This window comes from Polypterus senegalus, chromosome 4 (genome assembly GCF_016835505.1).
Source record: "Polypterus senegalus isolate Bchr_013 chromosome 4, ASM1683550v1, whole genome shotgun sequence".
In the NCBI taxonomy this organism is placed as follows: Eukaryota; Metazoa; Chordata; class Cladistia; order Polypteriformes; family Polypteridae; genus Polypterus; species Polypterus senegalus.
In genome coordinates, this window is record NC_053157.1 from 15,849,221 (window position 1) to 15,872,429 (window position 23,209).

General features: G+C 38.6%; 1 protein-coding gene across 1 annotated transcript in view; it reads right to left on the reverse strand.

Annotated features, from left to right (window-relative positions):
- Nucleotides 1–23,209, reverse strand: part of map9 (microtubule-associated protein 9) — a 79,640-nt gene that overhangs the window by 37,677 nt on the left and 18,754 nt on the right. Inside the window, exons 2-5 of the mRNA XM_039752699.1 lie at nucleotides 19,443–19,536; nucleotides 12,562–12,677; nucleotides 10,378–10,483; nucleotides 3,615–4,031 (exon numbers count right to left, since the gene is read on the reverse strand). Of these exons, the coding sequence (XP_039608633.1) occupies nucleotides 3,615–4,031; nucleotides 10,378–10,483; nucleotides 12,562–12,677; nucleotides 19,443–19,536 (733 nt within the window). The remainder of the gene's footprint in view (nucleotides 1–3,614; nucleotides 4,032–10,377; nucleotides 10,484–12,561; nucleotides 12,678–19,442; nucleotides 19,537–23,209) is intronic.

A 23,209-nucleotide genomic window follows, 5' to 3' on the forward strand; every position in this document is an offset into this window, starting at 1 on the left:
ATTTTTAAAAAAAAGAAAGAAAATCTACATATTAATTTCAGGTACAAATGTAGACTTTGTTAGCTTGTTTGAAAGTTGGACCATTTTTATATTTTCTAGTCACTTAAGTAAACAAAATTGTGGTCACATTTTTTTGATAATTTTTGTAACAGTGAGTCATGTTCAAAAACTACAATTAAAATAGGAGGAATTAGTAGTATGCAAAAAATAATTTCTGTGACTGACATTGTTTTTATAGACAACAGATTCCAACTCAAGTGATGACAACATTCATGTGCTATTATTAGTTGTTGGAGGTTTAGGGTCTACGGCTAATCCATCCATCCATTGTCCAACCCGCTATATCCAAACACAGGGACACGGGGGTCTGCTGGAGCCAATCCCATCCAGCACAGGGCACAAGGCAGGAACAAATCCCTTGGTAGGGTGCCAGCCTACCACAGGGCACACACACACCCACACACCAAGCACACACCAAGCACACACTAGGGACAATTTAGGATCGCCAATGCACCAAACCTGCATGACTTTGGAAACCCAAGCAGACACAGGGAGAACATGCAAACTCCGCACAGGGAGGAACCGGAAAGCGAACCCAGGTCTCCTAACTTTTTTTTCAAAAGTTCCCAACAAAGATTTAAAATCTGTGCTGAAATCTCAAAATATTTTTTAATGTGCCACGTTTTATTGCTTACACCATTTTTGCACATCTCATATTGTACACACCTTTTGTTTTAATTATGTGTGCATTTCCTATTATGAATTATGCTTTTTTAGTTTCTGCAGCTTGCACTGCTGGGCCGCAATATAAAAGAGACCAAAGAATTTTATGTCATGATGGAACGAGATTGAAGTTGGGCCTTCTTTGTGTTCCTTTCTAAGGCATTTCTAACCCAGTCAGGGCTTCTGCATTTCTCTATTTTTGTTGAAAAATTGACGCTCTACTGAGTTATCCTTTTAAATAAGTTCTGTATTTTTCAGATCAAAGTTATTTTTTTAAAAAACTTGGTATATATGTATTTGTCACACAAAATTGTTCTCGAAATGTAAGCATTTTCTATGAATACATTGGAGGGTATGGGGCATGGTAGAAAAGCGTAAAAATGAAACAAATATGTCAATTTTTCAAGCCAAACTTCTGCTTTAAGAGATTCACATTTACGTGCTTTTACCTATTTACTCACATATTTTTGTATTTCCCACTTTTCTAATCTATATAAACATGTTTAAGTTGTAATTGCAAAGTTGTATTGATTCACTTATAATGCTTAATAACACAGAAAATGATGCAAGGGTAATTTTCTTAGAAAACACATTCTTTATATATTTTGTGTATAAGAAATCGCCTTAATTGTAATGGCTCATTTATACTTCACACTCAGAACATATATGCGCACGCATCATAGCTGCCATACGTTCCCAGCGTTCATTTGACACATCCTCTGAGCACATCCTCAGAAATTAACGTTACTGCGCAAATTGCAGTAACAGCTAAAAGTCAGGGGTTGGCTGCAGCGTGATAAAAGTCGGAATGTGACATCAGAGTCTCCGTTTACTATCTACATGTGACAGAAAGCCGCTTTGAGGATCCTCTGGGATCGATGTATGCGCTTCGATGTTTGATGCGGACATACAAATGCATCCGTGGTGCTTTTATATTTACGCTTTGTATATTCCCCATCATAACGACACGATACATTTTAAAAGTCTCACATACCATCTTCTGTCTTTTTTTTTTTTTGCTCCTTCACAATAGCATCAGAATGTACGACAGCGTATTTGAACCACAGATTAAAAATTAAGAACATGGTGAAAAGATTTATTTTGCGATTAAAGTGAAAATTTTGACTTTAATCTTGAAATGTCCACTTTAATCTCGTAGATTATTTTATTATTGAAGTAGACCGCCGTAAACGTCATCTTAAAACCAACCCATACTTGATATCACTCTCATGATTAAATGCATTAAAGTATGCGTGTTACATTTTATAGAAAAAATATTAACTTTGTTTAAGTAATGAATACTGTTAATAATTACACATATGGGGCTGGCACATTGGCAGTAGCTGTCTAAAAGGAAGTCACGTCTTTGGTGTTCCCTTGTCTGAAGTTTGCATGTTTCTCTGGGGGGTTCCACAGTGTGCTCCGGTTTCCTTCTAAAGACATGAAGGTTTGGGTATTTGGCGACGCTAAAATGACACTAGTGTGTGCGAGTGCTTGTGTTCACCTTGCAATGAGCCGATGCCCCGTTCAGGGATTGTTTCTGCCTCATCCCCGATGCTAGCTGGAATGGGCGCATCCCTGGATTGATGGATGCACTGATTAAACATCTGTCCTTTTCAGAGATATTGCGGCAAGGTGTCCTCGGAATTTAATGGGTGTTTCAGGAAATTCGCAACACAGCGAAGCTGAACCTGTTCTCACCATGATGATATCTCACACTGCCACCTGGTGCAATCTTCCAGATTTAAATAAAGTATGTGTGCAAGTATAAACAGTACAACGCTTGCGTAGCAGTAACGCCCACTGGAGCAAGTGTCGCGTTAAGTATAAACCTGTCCTTAGTTACACGTTATATACCGTCTTTTTAGCTGGAGGAAAAAGATTCCATATAATTTTATTTATGTTCTGGTAACCTCTGGTAATCTTGAAATTGGTGAAGGTTAAAGTGATCATTGACTGTGTTTTGCACTGTACTACCAAAACATGGCATAAAAGTCTATGTGATGGGGTGAACTAGCAGTCATAATGTTTGACGTCCCGTCATAACCACATGCAATTACTTTCCTTGCGAGTCCCCATATCTACACTATCACACTTAGCAGTAATAGGTTTTCAAAAGAGGCTAACAACAATGCTTGTAGATGAAATGTGGTAACCTGGCTCAAATTAACTGACTGGCCCGCCAAAAATTCTTCCTATCAATTGGTAGGCCCTGCTGCCAACGTGGTCAGGTTGCTGAAGGTCAACTTCACATGTGGCAGGCTTGTTTTGTATGTAGTAATTCATCACAAATATGCTGCCATGGTATTTATGCACAGTTTAACACAAATTGTAGTGAACTTTGTTTGATGTTTTCCTCAGGTACTCTGGATTAAAACAACTTTTAGTATGTTTATGTCAGCTGAAGGCTTCTGTTCTGCTGCTGAATGGAACATTATCTGAAAGCGTTACACAAAAATGAGCCGCAATGAATCTGAAATGAAGTTTAAATGCAGCCCTCACAGGTTAATTTAAATTAATAAAGCACCTTGAGCATAGGAAAGACTCTGTATAAATAAAATGTATTTTTTATTAAAATGTCTGAAATGCAGCAAGGAAATTAAATTTACCAACACAAACTTATATTAAATTACATAATCAGATTGTTTGATTTTAAGTCAATCATTAATATCCCTAGCTTGTCTACAACTCCAGCTCTACCAACTTTACACTCTTCTTATTACATCTTGCCTGAAGAAGGGGCCCAAGTTGCCTCAAAAACTGGCATATTGTAATCTTCTTAGTTAGCCAATAATAGGTGTAATTTAGTTTGACTTCTCACTACATCCATAATGGCTAACACACTACAACACCCTAGTACTCTTCTTAGTTAACCTTTTACTTGTTTTTACCTGTAGAATGGGTGCTTCTCAGCTTACGCTCTCTTGGTCGTGGGGTAGTTCGATGTTCATCATCTGTAGAGTCTCTTTTATGCCAAGGATCATTACTATCTGAATGAGAACGTGCCAACTCCTTTTCAGATTTTAAGGAAGGAGACGATTCCTTTCGACTGGATGCATATTTTGAAAGGGTTTCTTTCTCGTGCTTCAAATCTCTGTATTTGTCCCCCATGTCATTTGACAGTGTAACATCAGAACTCATTTTTGGAGACGTTTCTCTCTTCTTTAAAAAAGATACCTTTTTTGGTCTTTCATTTTCATCAACCTCATCATCAGAGAACTTAAAATCATTTACTGGAGGTTTCTTTTTTCTGGTCTTGACTTTACCAGCTTTATTTTTCTCAGTTTTAAAAAACTGCTGCAGGAATTCTGGAAAAAAATTAACTTTATGTTAGATGCAAGTTAATTAGACTGAAAGCTTAAGTGCACAGGTTAAAGAATCTTCCCATAGTATATTCATAACATCAACATATTCTTTTAATATCTCTCTATTATAATAAAAAAATCCTGGGACAAGACGTGACTTTTTCAGAGAGGTACTTTCACGTCCCGGGAGACGAGACTTTGTGCCAAGATATTTAGCCACGCCAGGAGCCAGAAATAAATGACAAAGAGTAGATGACAAAGTACTGTAGAATATCGTAAAGAATTAAAAAACGTTGGCACGATACACATGCACAGCAAGTTAGTGGTAATGGATTCAAATGTCAAAAAAAAAATGATAGTAAAGATCGCATTAGCGCAAACAAACGGAAATTACTCGGTGAAATAACGGAACAGCGAAAAGAGACTGAATATATTGTTCTGATTTAAACTTTAAGTCAGAGACTCGTAGATCATCTAATTCATGTTGCAATCAGGGAAATGTAGTATTTCTTCCCAATGAAAAGGTGTATCCGCAAGAATTAAAAGATTTGTTGTTTGGTGAAAGTGAAATCCACATATGCGAGCGGCAGTCACGTGAAGTGGCTGACGCGTAGCATGGGGTAATGGGGGTTGGACGGAGGTTGGCGAAGCCCCCTAGTCTCCAATAATATGAACTTTATCTGTTACTTTCAAAAACCTTTCACACAACACCATACTAAAGATTAATTTTGAAACTAGAAGTAACCTTCAAAACTGGATATCAAGCTGGTTAACTGGAAGGAGACTGAGATACATAAAAGAGGTTAATGTTCCACATAGGCTAAAGTCATCAGTGGAGTGCCTCAGTCCGACTGTCCTCGGATAACTACTTTTACTAATTTATATCAATGACACAGCCGGTGGTATAATTAGGAAACTTGTGAAATTTGCAAATTATACTGGAGACCGGGGGTGCCCAATGCGTTAATCGCGATCAACCGGTAGATCGCAAAGGTAGTGCAAGTAGATCGCGTTGCATTCAAAAAAAATTTTTTTTAAAGGTTAGTCTATCATATATCCTCCCTATAACATTTGCCACTTGATTGACATACAGGGTGGCCAGTCTGAGATCTGTTTTCTTCTAACACACTGGTCATCCGCACGCATGATCAAACACACGAGCTACTGCAAAAGTCCGGCTGTGATCTAGTTAGCCTTCCAATTTATATCGACTAAAGAAGGGATTTTGAAAAAATTTGTTTGGGGAGGGTATGGGCTGGATGTGGAATTGGAAGAGGATTTTTTTCTCACAATGTCACAATCGAAGTGCTATTTGTCTGATCTGTCAATCTATCATTGCTATTCCAAAGAAGGAAAATGTGGAAAGGCACTTTCGAACTGTTCATAAAAACTACGAAACTGACTTCCTTACAAAAAGCGATCTGAGAGAGAGAGAGAGAGAGAGAAAAAGGAGAAGGAACTAAAATCGCAGTTAATCGGACAGCCGTCATTTTTCACTTGGCTGAAACTCCTTGATTGCATTATTCAGCTCTACTTATTTATGCGAATCAGCCTTTTCCCACATGACGATTATTAAATCCAAATACTGTAGTGACCATAAATGTATGACCATAAAAGGTTATTCAGTTATGCAAAGTATGACAACATACATTTTATGTATAAAGTATACTTAGTGTGTGTATATATATATATATATACACACACATTGTATATATACACACTCACCTAAAGGATTATTAGGAACACCTGTTCAATTTCTCATTAATGCAACTATCTAATCAAACAATCACATGGCAGTTGCTTCAATGCATTTAGGGGTGTGGTCCTGGTCAAGACAATCTCCAGAACTCCAAACTGAATGTCAGAATGGGAAAGAAAGGTGATTTAAGCAATTTTGAGCGTGGCATGGTTGTTGATGCCAGACGGGCCGGTCTGAGTATTTCACAATCTGCTCAGTTACTGGGATTTTCACGCACAACCATTTCTAGGGTTTACAAAAAATGGTGTGAAAAGGGAAAAACATCCAGTATGCGGCAGTCCTGTGGGCGAAAATGCCTTGTTGATGCTAGAGGTCAGAGGAGAATGGGCCGACTGATTCAAGCTGATAGAAGAGCAGCTTTGACTGAAATAACCACTCATTACAACCGAGGTATGCAGCAAAGCATTTGTGAAGCCACAGCACGCACAACCTTGAGGCGGATGGGCTACAACAGCAGAAGACCCCACCGGGTACCACTCATCTCCACTACAAAAAAGAGGCTACAATTTGCACGAGCTCACCAAAATTGGACAGTTGAAGACTGGAAAAATGTTGCCTGGTCTGAGGAGTCTCGATTTCTGTTGAGACATTCAAATGGTAGAGTCAGAATTTGGCGTAAACAGAATAAGAACATGGATCCATCATGCCTTGTTACCACTGTGCAGGCTAGTGGTGGTGGTGTAATGGTGTGGGGGATGTTTTCTTGGCACACTTTAGGCCCCTTAGTGCCAATTGGGCATCGTTTAAATGCCACGGGCTACCTGAGCATTGTTTCTGACCATGTCCATCCCTTCATGACCACCATGTACCCATCCTCTGATGGCTACTTCCAGCAGGAAAATGCACCATGTCACAAAGCTCGAATCATTTCAAATTGGTTTCTTGAATATGACAATGAGTTCACTGTACTAAAATGGCCCCCACAGTCACCAGATCTCAACCCAATAGAGCATCTTTGGGATCTGGTGGAATGGGAGCTTCGTGCCCTGGATGTGCATCCCACAAATCTCCATCAACTGCAAGATGCTATGCTATCAATATGGGCCAACATTTCTAAAGAATGTTTTCAGCACCTTGTTGAATCAATGCCATGTAGAATTAAGGCAGTTCTGAAGGCGAAAGGGGGTCAAACACTGTATTAGTATGGTGTTCCTAATAACCCTTTAGGTGAGTCTATCTATCTACAGTATATATCTCTATATCTATATATCTCTATATCTATATATCTCTCTCTATATCTCTATATCTATCTCTCTATCTATATATATATATATATATCTATCTCTCTATCTATCTATATCTATATATATATATATAGGTCATTTTAAAAGTACCACGCAAGCTGAAAAAGTGTGGGCACCCCTGCTGGACAGGTAACAGATACTGGTTGCATCATCAAAATTAATTAAAATAAGGACCTGGAGGATCTTCACCTGAAAAATGCCGCTTAAAGTAAAAAGTGCAAAGTGCTATACTTAGACAAATGGAACATGCACTACACATGTAAGCAACCACTGCAAAAGACTTAGGGGTCAACGTGGATACAACATTTTCACATCTACGTAATGTTAAGACAGAAAATAAAATTTTAAGTTATACGGTTAAGAATGGCTGGCTATAAATCAAGGAACATTATGCTGAGATCATATAGTAGACTAGTGAAATGAGACCACACCTGGAGTACTTTTTGCAGTTCTATTTATCACACTACAGGAAAGACATAGCAGCACTTAAAGCTGTTAAGAGGAGAGCAATCAGGTGCATCCCAGGACTAAAGGGCATATCCTACACCGACAGGCTCAGGGAATGAAATCTCTTTACTGCATTTCTGACAAGAGAAGTTTGTATGGGAACCTAATTTTTATCATTAAAATTGATGTAAGACACAAGACCAAGCTACTAAATCACGTACTACAGCTGAAGACAAAACCTTGACAATCGTTATAAAAAAGCATCAAGCTAATGGAACAGTTTAGCTATTAGCTACACAAACAAGCCTGACAGACTAAACGGTCTCCTGTTGTCTGCCAAACTTCTTATGTTCTTAGTTTTTAGCAGTCTTAACTCTTTCATTGTTTGATTCTTCTCAATGCACTAACTTTACTCTAAATGAACACTTTTGTACACCATCCATTCATTTTCCAACCTGTTGAATCCGAACACAGGGTCACGGGGGTCTGTTGGAGCCAATCCCAGTCAACACAGGGCGCAAGGCAGGAACCAATCCCGGGCAGGGCGCCAACCCACCACACCCACACACTCTAGAGACAATTTAGAATCGCCAATCCACCTAACCTGCATATCTTTAGACTGTGGGAGGAAACCGGAGTACCCGGAGGAAACCCATGCAGACACGGGGAGAACAAGCAAAATCCACGCAGGGAGGACCCAGGAAGCAAACTCAGGTCTCCTAACTGTGAGGCAGCAGCACTACCACTGTGCCACCCTTACTTTTGTACTCCTACAAAATAAAAAAAAGAAGTACCTGGAAAAGCAAAATTATACATACAGAATTGTGCAAAATATAGACCATTAGTTTTAGAGTTTGAAAGATGCCACTTTTTCTTTTTATGCAAAAACTACCGCAGTGTATCACAGCATAATACAGTAAATCAAAAATCTTTCCATCTGGTACTATATCATCTTGTTTCTTTTGAGAAGATATTCTTCAGCTTGCCAGTTGAATCACAGCATCTCATTTTGCAGAAGTGTATAATGACAAAGGGTCAAGGGACTGTGAAAATTTAAATTGGATTCCCGTCCATTTTCTTCTAGAAATTACTGAATAATTTAAAAGTTACTGCACTAAATCAGAACTTACTAGCACGAGGCACCAGCAGACAAAGTATGAAAAAAAATTATTGCTAATATATTTGCCAAAACAACATTATTATTATGTTTTAAAAAGTCAATGTACAACAGAAATATAGCTTTAGTATAGAACAGCAGGTTTTCAGTTAACAATGGTCTGAAGGGTGGTGGACTAGTAACTGCACAGGCCCAATTCCAAAAAAGTTGGGACAGGATGGAAAATGCCTATTAAAACAAAAAAAGCAGGGATTTGTAAAATCTATTCACCCTGCACTATACTGAAAATGCTAGAAAAAACAAATTATCTGATGTGTTACCTTGTGAATTTTTTTTTTTTTTATGTTACATTCACATTAAATCTGACGAATGCAACATACTCTGAAAAAGCCGAGTGTTTCACACTATGGAATATCTCCAGAAATCATTTTTCTCATGTCCCAGCTTGTACACTCACAGGGGTTCATTGGAAGTGGAGTATGGAAGTGCAGCCTTGTCAGGGTTCCTTGGTGCCACGATGGGACGCTGTCAGAGGAGGACTTCCCTGGTTCCCAAACAACCTGCAAGTGCTCCCCACAAGTCATGCCGTGTCACTGGAAGCTGTTCTGGACCAGCATAAAAAAAAAACCTGTTGACTAACCTCTGCTTGGTAGATTAAATATCCATTATTTGAATCCATGACTGCTTGTCATCGTTGGGTTTAGAGTTTGGTGGCACACCCTAGTAGTTACAAGCACTTCAACTAGTTAACTTTGGAGAAGGATGAATATATGTGAACAAAAATATACTTAACATAAGAAATATAATCTCAAAGCACCTAATTTACTTATTATTATGTGTTCTTTTGCAACACTGCTAATAAAAAAAATATATAACCCATCTACAGTATTTTCCTAATTTGCTTAACCAGGTCTGGGTTACGGGGCAGCTGGAGCCTATCCAAGCAGTCATCAAGCACAAGGCAGAAACAAAACCAGTAGCAGGTGTATATATCTCTATTAAAATAAAAAGTCTTGGGAGAGAGATGAGGGAGACGAGACGTGATCTTCTTGGAAGACACCTTGAAGTCCCGCAAGACTACTTGCACGACACACCCTACTTACAAACAAATTCTCTGAGACACTAACGTCCCACGAGACGAAGAAGTGAGATAAAAGGACAGCTGCTGTACAGGCTTTTAAATGAGCGATGCGCAGCGCGACATGCAGATCATCCAGCACGGAACAAGCAGCAGCTGGCTTAAAGGAATAACTCATTCACTACAGCTTTATTACTAGCAAATATCGAGAAAAAAATAAATGAAATGACAATAATCTCTTTAAATTGTATATCCAGATAGCTAAACTCGGGGTTGGCAAGCGAAGCGAGCAGGGGGCAGAGCCCCCTAGTATTATATATATTATATACACACACACAAACATATATTAATTTACCACAATAAGTTGTGTTCTATAAAGAAGCATTTACTGATGCATTTTAAGTAATCATCATCCTCACGTTCTTGTAATTTAAAATGGAGGTGAAGGGATTTGGATCCAAATGTGAAAACAGAAGCCTTGCAACTTTCACCACCATATATAATTCCAGATGCAGTGAATAAAGTGACTACTTAGCATACATCATTAAAGTTAATAAAACAAACTGGAGTAATTTCATCTAAAAATTAGGACAAATAAAGCAACAATTTTACTGATCGTTCACTCAAGGATACTGTTTAAATATAAAACAGTACGAAAACTGCTTAAACATGAAAAGTGAACAAAGTGAAAAAGAAATACTAACCATCATCATCAAGGTCAATATCTTCTTCATCAAAATCTTCAGAATAATTAGCATCATCATTTATCATCTTTTCTGCTCGAGCATTGACAGCTGCCCGCAATTCATCCTGGAAAAAGTAAAGCCTCTGATTGGGTTTTTTTTGCATTACAATTTAATGTACTTTGGTTATTCTATAAAATCTTTTTTTTTTTTTTCTCCCCCCAATCATGCAGTTGTGATAGTGCTATGTGAAGACTGAATGTTTGGTTTATTTTTTTTAAACCGTTTTCAAAACTGCTTAACCAGGCACTGTGATTATCGGTGTCCCATCTTTGGTTGCTCTTACATTGTACACAGTCTTGCTGAGATAAGTTTTGGTTCACCACAATTTTGAATTGGGTTAAGCAAGTGTGAGAATGTTATGATAGATTTTAAGCGACTTTTTTCTTTTCTTTCTCTTATTGGTATCTGATGTGCACTTGGTGCCAGTCCTCAACTGCAAAGCTGTTTTCCTGGTCATGGAAAAGACACCTGAGAATACAGATGGCCTTGGAATTACCAGATTCTATTGCAGAATTCCCAGGATGGGGTGGGTGGCCGAGGTCTCCACCACCATAACCGCATTTGATTTGGTCTTTAACTTTCCCTATAGTAATTTGGCTGTGAACCTCCCAAAGGTATTTCTCTAGGGATGCTGCTAAATGGAGTTTTTCTTTTCCTCTACACCAATGTCAACTAGCCATAGTTCAACAAATAATTAAGGGACAGATAGTACTGAGCACCACTTAAGTTAATCAGTTTTAAGCTAGTTTCTTTAAGTGCTCATTATGTAATTAGTAAAGACTGTAATTGCATTTTACTAGAAAATCTGTGACAGTGCTGTGCGACTGCACTCAGTGAAGAGTGCTATACAAAAATAAACTGAATTAAAACTGAACAACAAATTTGAAGAAACAGCAATAAACTAATCTGGTTTTCATATGAAATATGATTGTGGTAAATGAATGAACACAAAACTAAAGGTTTTAAAGATAAAATCTGTATACAAAAACTGCAGTAGGATTAAAATTTACACACACAGTTAATAACACAAAACATTATTAAACACACACTTATTCAGGAACTACAGTATTTGGATTCATTAATTAACCTTATCTGCAAATTGTTATGCATATAGGAGGGTATGAGAAGAATGTGCAAACCCTACTTGGACAACAACCGCAACCAGAGCACAGAATTCAAACCCACCAGTCCCATGAAGCAGTGGCACTAAACCTTGCTACACAGAGCCACATATTATTGTATATTATCTTGATTGTTTATGAAGCAAGTACATTCAATACCAATAAAAGATATAAAAAGATTGCTGCTGTTAGTTACAGTGTAGTTGCTAACTACCCACAATTAAAAATACATTTACAAGTATACATACTGCTCAAGAAATGGACAGCCAAGCACAACAAAACAATATCGGATTACTAGCAACTTTAGCAAGAAAGAGAAAAAATGCCAAATATAAATTTAATTATGGTACTGCATCTCTTTCAGCTGTTGTACTAACAATATGTTCTTTTAACCTGGACAGGAACTTTTAAAATAAATTGCCAGTTATCCCATTAATGAGTCATTTCTGCCAAGGTCTGAATGACAGACAGTTATCTTATCTCTCTATTATAATAAAAAAAAATCTTGGGTCGAGACATGATCTTCTCGGAAGACACTTTTGACGTCACGCGAGAGACGCTTTAACATCTCAGACAAAAGGACAGCTGCTGTACAGGCTTTTAAATGATCGACGTGAAGCACGACAAGCAGAACATGCAGCTCAGCAGCAAGCCAGCAGCTGATCTGACCACATCTCCTTAGCGTGCGTTCAGCCCTACCCTTCACAGTGCGAGCAGCAGAGACGCGAACTTGCTGGCGCATAGTGCACCCCTTGGGGTTGGGAGGGGGTGCTTGAGCGAAGCGAGAAGGGGGCAAATCCCCCTAGTTTCATTAAAAACTGATCATACACTATACTATAAGTGAATTTATTACATAAATGGTGGAAGAATATATACATACATATATACATACTGTGTGTGTGTGTGTGTGTATATAAAATGTCACTGTTTATTTAACTTAAAAAAATGACCTTTTTCCCCTTAAAAATATTAAATTTAACACACAGACACTTACAAATATTAGAACAACAGCCCAACCTACCTGAAATGTTGTTCTTTTAGTGACTTTCGGGCTTTTAGTGTAAGCTAGGGTCGTATTTAACATTTCTCCAAAAGACATTCTCAACGTCCCACAGGTGAATGCGTGAAGAATCGATTCTATAAAGCAGAAAAGAAAAAGCAGTTTCAAATTTACAGTCATCCCACATCTGTATACTCGACTACCCCTACCTTGATTAAAATGTTTTCATGGGAAATATCTATTAGTCATTTTACTTAATGACAGAAAATAGTTTAGTCATCCCAGAGGGTGCACTTGAATTTTATACGTTTACACCATGGTAGGTCCGAAACTTGAAAGTACACAATATAACATATAGTAACTGAATTCAGGCCACTTACAGAAGAGATTAAGGCACATTTCATGTGTCGAGATTAAATCAAAACAGTTTATTCATAAACTATACAACACAGAATTGAAACATTTTTGGTAAAACTGTTTGCAATTTGGGTCACTGTCAAATCAAACAGGTTTGATTTTGTCTTCAGTCATAGGGACAGGCTCTGTATATAAAAAAAGCTTGACTTTGAAAGAAAAAAAAGACAAAAACAGTCTTTGTTATATATTCCAAAAGATGGAATTAAATTGGTGTGCACAAGGTCCCCCTAGTGGTCCTGATAAAACGGACAGCCTGTATCTTTATCTTTATTTCATCCCCAGCCTGAGGACAGAAGACTGAGGGCCAGACATCATATCGCAATATTGCCCTGAGACTCTTTGGCTATTTCCCAGAATGTTTTGCAGAGTGCTTTACAGGCCAATAAGTCTTACTTCTGTACCATGGAAACATAAAATCAGCAAGAAATAAATTAGAGAAGTACAGATATCAAAATAACATATTAAATAAAAGCCAATATAGGTTTATGAAGATCCTGCTGCCAAAAAAAAAAAAAAAAAAAGCTAAAAGATTGGTTTAACAGGCAATTGCAGTAGCTGAAAAAAGCAAAGCATAAAATATAATTTACTTAGACTAAAATGTCATCTCTCAAAATTTCTTGAATGCAAGAATGTTGCAGAGGGATAGGGAGGCCTGGTCAGCCTCGTTCAATGTGTTGCCACTGAAATCCCAAAATAGGCAAAACAAGGACAGGGTGACGAATGATCTCCTAACAGCAGCAGATCATGGTCTTTTAACACTCATGATCTTTTTAGACCTCACTGCTGCTTTTGGTATGGTATATCATGACATTTTTTTTGTTTAGACTTGAGAATAAGTTACATATTGCTGGAAATGCCATTGCATGGTTCAAAAATCATACCTTAAAAGACCGACAGCAACTTGTTGCAGTCAGTAAGTTTAAGTCTGACCCATCTTATTTGTTCGACGGTGTCCCTCAAGTATCAGTTCCTGGCCCACTGCTGTTTATCATTTATATGCTTCCTCTCTGTACCATTACTAGACAGCTCGATCTACAATTTCACAGTTATGCTGACAATACACAGATTTATTTACACATGGGGCTTATGCAAACATTACCTCCTCCTGCATTGGTTGCCTGGTTGGCTGACATTAAAACACTGGTTGTCGGAAAACTTTCTCAGACTGAACAGTGGCAAAACTGAGGCTTTAATGATTACATCTCCAGGCACTTTAAAGAAAATAGACAATTTCTTAGTACAAATCCCAGGCTTTATTACATGCTTGTCAGCACAGGTTAAAAAGCTTGGTGTTCTTCTTGATCCTATCATTCTCCTTTGATCCACATATTAATAACATTACCAAGGTTCCCCTTTTTTCTACCAAAAGCAAATTTCAAGGCAGCATCCACTGCACTCTGCTACTGCAACTGAGACATTTATTCATGCTTTTGTCAACTCGCGACTTGACTACTACAACATAGTGTCGTTTGAGTCTATACAAGTAAAAATATGTACAAAATTCAGTGGCAAGAGTGATTACACATTTAAAACCCTGGGAGCACATCACTCTTAAAGTTACACTGGCTTCCTGTCCCTTTCCGCATTCAGTATACACATCTCATTTTAGTTTTTATTTCTTTTTACTTCTCCTTTTACTCCATAGTCTAAATACTGTATATATGTATTTATAAAAAAATGTGGAATAACAATTACAGCTGAGTACTTAACTATAGTGTTACACTGTATTACACAGTAAATACAAGGTAATAACACCTAGTTACTCTGCAGTTATACAGTGTAAGAAGACGCCATATAGCGCCCAACCCAACACAGATTGGACAAGGGAGGCACGTGTAAAATAAAACAAATATTTATTTTTCTTCGTCTGTGGGCTACGCCTTCCCTGTATCCACAGACACAACACAGTCCCAAAGCACACTAAATCACACCAAGCACTTTCTTCACCACCACTCCTCCAAGGCAACCTTGTCCTCCTCTACCCGACTCTGACCCCTGAGTGGTGGTCACTGGCCCCCTTTTATTAGGTACCCGGAAGTGCTCCAGGTGGTTGATTGGCAACATCTGCGGCACTTCTGGGTAGGGTGAAACCAGTGCCCAAAAGGGGCCAGCAGCTCCTGCTTAACCACAGAGACCTGCACAGAACTCCAAGCCCCATAAAGCCCTGGGGGAGTCCAAAGCAACCGCTGCAACCCAGGGAGGCTGCCATCTAGCGTCCAGGGGGAGATTCTGGGCTTCCCACCCTTGTCCCCCTGGCAGATGTGGTGAAGGGGTGTCCCGGCCAGGCATGGACCCCGGCCATCCGTCACAACAGGTAAGCACAATGTAATAAGGAACACCTAATCTGAAGTGATGCCTGTTTGCTGTTGTCCTGCGTTGGTCTCCTATCATGACCATTAAATCAAACTTCTCAAATCCTCTCTGCATGAAAATGAGATTTAAAACTGTTCTTGGCCATCACTATAAAGCACATAGGGTAAGTAACATTTAAACAAAATATTGTTTTTTGGGTGGAGATTTCTATAAGCCTAGATTTAACAAACCGTACACTATAGTGTATATTGTGATATGTGTCATTTAATGCCAGCATACCGTTTTCATTTACATTTATATCGTGTGAAAAATTTTGAGAAGAACGAGCTATTCAACCCAGCAAAGCTAATCCTATCCACCTAGTTCCTCCAAAATAACCTCAAATTTTGTTTTGAAGGCCATTTAAGTCCTTCTGTCTACCACACTATGTGGTAACGTATTCCATGTGTCTGTAGTTCTCTGTATAGGGACAAACTTCCTAATGTTTGTACAAAATTTACCCTGTACAAGTTTCCAACTGTGTTCTTGTTGAATTCATCTCAAAGTCACAGTCTCAGTCCACTGGACTAATTCCTTTCGTAATTTTAAACACTTCAATCATCTCACTGCTTAATCACCTTTTACTTGAACTGAAAAGTTTCAACTCCTTTAGCATTTCGTCATAACTCATCAGTCCTGGAATCAGCCTATGCTATCCTATCCTATCAGCCCTGCTTGGTCTTTTCTGAAACCCAGAGACTAAAGCTACACACAGTACCCCAGGGCACTATAAAGCATAAACATAACCTCCTCTGACTTCTAATCTACCCATCTTGCGATATATAAACTTAACGTTTCCGTCAGCCTTCTTAGTAGGTTCTCAATACGATTTGCAAGTTGATAGCATGGAGTCAACAACTTCTTTCGGCTGCTCCCATTAGGTGTTGCCACAGCGCATCATCTTCTTCCATATCTTTCTGTCTTCTACCTCTTGTTCTGTCACACCCATCACCTGCATGTCCTCTCTCACCATATCCATAAATCTTCTCTTAGGCCTTCCTCTTTTCCTCTTGCCTGGAAGCTCCATCCTTTTCCCAATATACCCAGCATCTCTCCTCTGCACATGTCCAAACCAACACAATCTCGCCTCTCTGACTTTGTCTCCCAACATTCCAACCCGAGTTGATCCTCGAATGCACTCATTTCTAATCCTGTCCATCCTCGTCACACTCAGTGCAAATCTTAGCATCTTTATCTCTGCCACCTCCACCTCTGTCTCCTGCTTTCTGGTCAGTGCCATCGTCTCCAGTCCATATAACACAGCTAGTCTCACTACCGTCCAGAGGTACTTTGAAAGCAGTACTGTCAATTTTCAGACCCCCCCCCTATTATGTATTCAAAACTAACATTTTTACTTCCTATGTGTAACACTTTCCATTTACTTACATTAAATTTTCATCTGCCACAAATCTGCCCAGTCCTGCGTGCTGTCCAAGCCCCTCTGTAACGATTTAACACAATCTAGACTACATGTCAATCCACCTAGTTTGGTAACCAATCCAATCTTTAACAAACCTTAAACCAAGGGTGATCAGTGTCAGCACTGGAGAGCTGGAGGTTTTTGTTCCTCGAATAAAAAGCAATCCTTCTTTATTTAATATCATGACTTGGGCACTCAACCCAGACAGCACTTCTCCATTCATTCATGTGTACAACCTCCTTAACAACATTAGAAACTTCACGACAGAAGTAACGCTTCAAGAGTAATTAAAAATCAAATTGTACTTATTCATGTTGTTGTTATGTAAATAAACCAATGTAAAAAAGATGAAGTTTTCTCTTGCCTGTGGCAGGGTTATAACATGAGTACCATGACTTAACTCTGAAATGTCAGGTCATTCTTAAATCGTAGATTTATTTATTTTTTTTTAACTTTCAATGGATACCATGCAAAATGATTTGAAGCCTTATATAGTTGAGCAAGTTTCAGTTCTTCATTTTCTCTGTACTCGCCTTCCGAGTACTTTATTAAACCACACAGGTGTAAATGGAACCATACCTTCAGGATTTTTTGTCATTTACATCTTATTGCTAATAAGGTGTAATTAAAAACATGTGAATGAAGCTGTTTAACACAATAACAAGCAATTAAGGGCTCAAAATCTTAACAAACATGACAACTAACATGAAGCAGAAAAACTTCACTGGACTAACAAATGTTTTATCAGCAGTAAATGACTTCTCGCGGAGCAATGGGGCTGGAACAAAAACCCGCTGCCACTGCGACCATCCAGATCTGACTTTACTCAACCCGATTCAAAGGGCTGGAGTCTTAAATAACAATTCAATTAACTTAATTTGCAGCAAACACTGGTCACTAATTAAGAAAATGGTTAGAATGAAAATGTAGCCACTGAGTCCCTGCAGGATTGTTGACAGCCAACCGCTGCCTTAAACCATATATCGAGGCTACTTACAATGCCAGTACGCCCTTTGCATTGACATTTATCATGCCTAAATCATGGGTTATTATTACATGTTTGCTATATACGAGGTGTGGCAGAAAAGTAATGAGACTGGCAACACTGCAAGCAACCTGGCAACGCTGCGCTGTTGTCCTTGATAGAGCACATGTATCAGTACCCTCCCATAGCTCAGTGCGAGTTTCAACTCCTTCTGTTAACTACGTGATTTTTGTGACTGCTATTAGCAAAGTTGTGTTTTTGGTTGTGCGTCACGCAAAATGGAACAGCGGAATTTGGAGCAACGTTGTGCCATTAAATTTTGTGTTAAGCTTGGATAATCAGCAAGTGTGACGTTTGAAAAGTTAAAACAGGCCTATGGGGAACATTCTTTATCCCGAGCTCAAGTTTTTCGCTGGCACAAATCATTTTTGGAAGGCAGAAAACACGTTGAAGATGAACACCGTTCAGGGAGGCCTTCAACTTCGAAAACCAATGAAAACATCGAACGTGTAAACACTCTTGTAAGATCAGACCGTCGTTTAACATTAAGAATGTTGAGTGAACAATTAAATTCGAACAGAAAAAGGGTCATTCGCGTGAGACCAGACATTGCAGACAAATGGATGCTCCATCATGACAACGCCCCATGTCACACTGCCCTCTCCATAACAGAATTTCTGACCTCAAAAGGCATTCCTGTGGTTCCCCAGCCCCCTTATTCGCCTGACCTCAGTCCGTGTGACTTTTTCCTAAACTGAAACATGTCCTCAAAGGACGTCATTTCGGGACTTTAGAAAACATCCAAAAGAGTGTAACGGACATGCTGAAGACCATACCGGTTGAAGACTTCCAGCGCTGCTACCAACAGTGGGAACAACGTCTCCATCGGTGTGTAGCTGCCCAAGGGAACTACTTTGAAGGGGATAACATTGATGTTTGAAAAAAATAACAACGTTGGTAAATAAAAAATCAGTCTCATTACTTTTCTGCCACACCTCGTATTCACATATTTATAAAATTTTCCGGAAAAACTTAATCATTCGGTTATGCTAAAACTAAGTTTTCATAGGAATCCCACGGGTCAAACTCTTAAATGAAGATCTGCAAAGACAAAAACTCTAAAAACTGCACTAATCCACTCAACTGAACACAAAACAGGGCTAAATGAATGTACTCTATTGCAGTTCCCCCTCCTCCTCGTTAAAGACGCGTGTGTTAAATGAATTAGTTTGGTTAAATCTAAATTTACACATTTGCTTGCTTCCTTACCGTGGGAAGTCCCAACTAGTTCGGGTGCTCCCCTTTACGATCAATGATGTCTAGCTTAATGACCCTGTATTGGGTAAAATTACTTCAGAAAACGAAGGTCTGGGTTGCTTTATGTAGCTACCGTGACAGATTTTTCGGACGCCGCATTACTAAACATGTTCCTGGAAAGCAACCGTGTTCTATGACAACAGGAAAAAGCCACTGATAACTGAACGAAACTCCGAGTGAATGTGTCTGCAGATTCGGAACACGCCGTATCCCATTGCACTTACATGTTTAGAGTAGGCTTAAATGCAAAAGCATTTACAAAGGCTGTAGAAGAAGCATTGAACAACGAGCAGATCTTCTTTTTGATGCCAAGAACAAAGACGCAGCTGTAATCATGGGGTAAAATCACAGCACATATAAAAAGAACCCAGTAGTATTTCTCGTCGGGGTTTTTAATTCAAAACCACCTACCACACGCGAGACTGCAGCTTGTGTTTTGCAGTGAGGAAGCCGGTAACCCACAGCAACTGGAAAGAACAACTTCCGGTCTTCGGCACGAGTAACCCTATCAAAATAAAAGTAAGTTTGTAGTAAGTGTTCAGGCAGTAAGAAGCAAAAAAGTTTATTTTGACGTGATCATGGAAAGACGCTTAATTAATGCATCGATATAGTTCTTGGCTTCCAGCAATATATTCTTTTTATTGATTAGGTTCATTTCGTTCAGTTCACCAAAATGATTCGTATATTTGAATCACTGATTCGTTCACTTCAAAAACAAAAACAAGCAATATTCTACTTTAAAATCTAGAATGGTGATTAAAGTTGGTAAAGTTATGACACTAAATAATGCAAATGATATGAATAGCAAGCAACAAAATAAGTACTTCACACACCGTAATCTTCTTTATTGAATTTTGACAATAAACACATTTTCAACAATAAATAGAAAAAAGTCATACAAATCGAACATTAGAATAGTTCACACATCATGACAATATTTGTGAGTACATTGAACTTATAATTAAATAAAATTATTTTCAGTTTTGGATAAATCTCTCTCAATTTCCTTCTTTTAAATACCGTCCTTTCTGATGCATTTGACCATGCATATATCATTAGTGAACGAATCTATGTGTGAACTAATCTGTTTCAGTGTACTGCAAGTCTCTTGTCTGTAGTTCAGTACACGAACTGATTCTTTTGGTGAACAAGTTCAGTGTGCTGAACTTGCAAGTCTCTTGTCTTCTTGGGAGAATACTGGTTAATTCAAACAGTCTGCATACTGAGACGATCATCAATCAGAGTGAACTGATCAATGGGAGGTGATTGGTGTCATCTACCTTGTCAGTCATTGGCTAGTTGTCGTCATGACCGTTTTACTGGTAGGCTATTTCCCGACGACAGCAGCCATTTAAGTGAATTTAAGACGATAGCTCCGGACTGTCACAGAATGCCATAGAAAACGCCACATGCACTGCGCATGCCTCGAAAAGATTCTTTAAGGTCAGTGAGGTAGAAAGTAGAAAAGAACTACTTTGATTGTTCACTGCACATCACTAATCTGCAGCGCCTGGAAGTTTTTAAAGCATAGCTTTTTGGGTTTGAATCCTGCACTCGGTCGTTAACTGCGTGGATTTTTGTTTTACCCTTTTAATGTCTGTATGGGTTCTCCTCCAAAATTTCCCAAAACTGGTCAGGCTGATTGGTTCCGCTAAACTAACCGATGCCAGTGATTGCGCATTTATGTGTGAGCCTGCCTCATTATGGAATGCAGACTAGGATGACCAGATGTGTCGTTTTTATGCATCACGTCTTGTTTTATGACTAGCATCTAGACATCAACAAAATGACCCGATTTAGGCGGATGAAACGTGAAGAGAGACCCCGACTTTGATTACATGTCCATTTTTATGCGGCACGTGATGGTCAGGGGAGGCACATCATGAAATGTAAAAACTAATAATGATAACATAACAACATTTATTTATATAGCACATTTTCATACAAAAAATGTAGCTCAAAGTGCTTTACATATTGAAGAATAGAAAATGACACAGTAAGAAATTAAAATAACTCAACATTAATCAACATAGAATAAGAGTAAGGTCTGATGGCCTGGGAGGACAGAAAAAAAAAAAAAACTCCAAACGGCTGAAGAAAACAAATAAAATCTGCAGGGATTCCAGACCATGAGACCATCCAGTCCCCTCTGGGCATTCTACCTCATATAAATGAAGCAGACCTCTTTGTATTTGGGGTTCTCACGAAAGGACTTGATGATGATGGTCATGCAGGCTTCTGGCTTTTAGTCCATCAACGTTGGAGCATCATGATGCTTTGAGTAGATGGTGGCCACCACCACAAAGAAACCAGAAAAAGAAACAGAAGAGAGTAGGGGTCAGTACGGATTTTAGAGCCACCATGAATAGTTATTATAATAAATTGAACATACAGAGTATGAGGATTAAATTAAAGTGAAGTTATAAAAAGGCCATGTTAAAGTAATGTGTTTTCAGCAGTGTTTTAAAGTGTTCCACTGTATTAGCCTGGCAAATTCCTATTGGCAGGCTATTACAGATTTTAGGTGCATAACAGCAGAAGGCCACTTCTGTTCTTCTACGCCGGGGTGCCCAACTCCAGTCCTGGAGGGCCGCAGTGGCTGCAGGTTTTCATTCTAACCCTTTTCTTAACTAGTGATCTGTTTTTGCTGCTAATTAACTTCTTTTGAATGAATTTTAATTGACTTGGCTTTTAAGAAATGTTTCCCTGAATTTCTTCATCGTTCCTCTGAATTGCTTCATTTCTTTCCTTAAATGTCACCCAAACATAAATGAAATATGAAGCGAGTGAGCCAACAGAAGACCTACTAAGCCAGGGCCTCAAACTCCAACCAATTTCACTCCAACTAGTCGCTTAATCAGGCGCTGAGTCTTGTTGTTAATTAAACCCATTCTTTAATTCCATGGCTTGCTGCTGCTCTCGTTGTGCAATAGCAGACATTTCCGAAATTGTGGATTTTCTCTTTTCTAAGAGCAGATAAACATTCCTGAGACCTTCACCTTTCTTTATTTTTCAGATATTGCATGATGGTCACAATAAAATGCTGGTCCTGTTTTGGCTCATTTTATATCTCATTATTGTTTGGCTGCTAATTAAGGAAAATAAAACAAATGAGGGGTCTGAGTCTTCAAGAACAAGTCAGATAAAATTAATTCAAAAGTAGTTAATTAGCAGCAAAAACAGGACACTAATTAAGAAGGACTGGAGTTGGGCACCCTGTTCTACGCTGAGGTGCCAATAAGTTAGCGATATCAGAAAGTCAAGTGCACTGCAGCGGTCTGTTTTTATTTATTTTTTGTTCCAAGTGACTGCCAAAATGGAAGATTATATATCTAAGCTTAAAAATGTCTCAAAACTGGACTTTCAGTCAAAACAGGAAGTGATAAATAACGGAAGATCAATGCCAGAGCTAAAAGGTTTGCTGCAAAATAAGGACAACTTAATTTTGACCTCAAATAAAATAGTCTTTTGTTTTTCTTCTTATCCTTTTGTTGAACAGTCTGCATTAAAATTGATTAAAGCGTCAGAATTAAAAGCTTTTAAAAATAACTAAATATTTCAATTAAGGTCAAAATTAAAATCCGTTTTTTTATACACCAGCTCTGTACTTTAATTTGTATTGAATGAGTATGAATTGTGGAATTGCAATGGCAAATTTAGAACACATGGAAGGTGCACAGCAAATGCGCTCTCTCTGCTCTCTCTCTTGCCACTATAAATGTAAAGTTCTTCTTAGATAAATATGCACCTTACCTATATGCGTGTAAAAAATGCTGATGAGATATGAAACATAGCCAGCAGTTAATCTGCATGCTGCCAATTATATAGTGAATCAACTACTTTTTTGTGTTTCTATATCTGTAAATCTGACTCTGAAGGAGCCAGTGCCTCACCAACCATGAACCTCACCACACGTCACTGGTAAAAGTCCATGGGGAAATCCAAGGTCTTACATTTTATTTGTGTCTAGCAAACTCTCTGGATTAATCAGTTGTGTCCTGTTTTGAAACCGTGACAATCTGGTCCAGCTAATGGAAACCCATCCATGGCCAGTTCCTGGTGTGCTCACAGTACCCACCCAAACAGACAGTGCTTCCCCATGCCACTAAAATGGATAAGTGGATTAAAAATTATCTGAAATGGAGAGCAATTTTAAAGTGGTATAGGCCAGGGGTCCT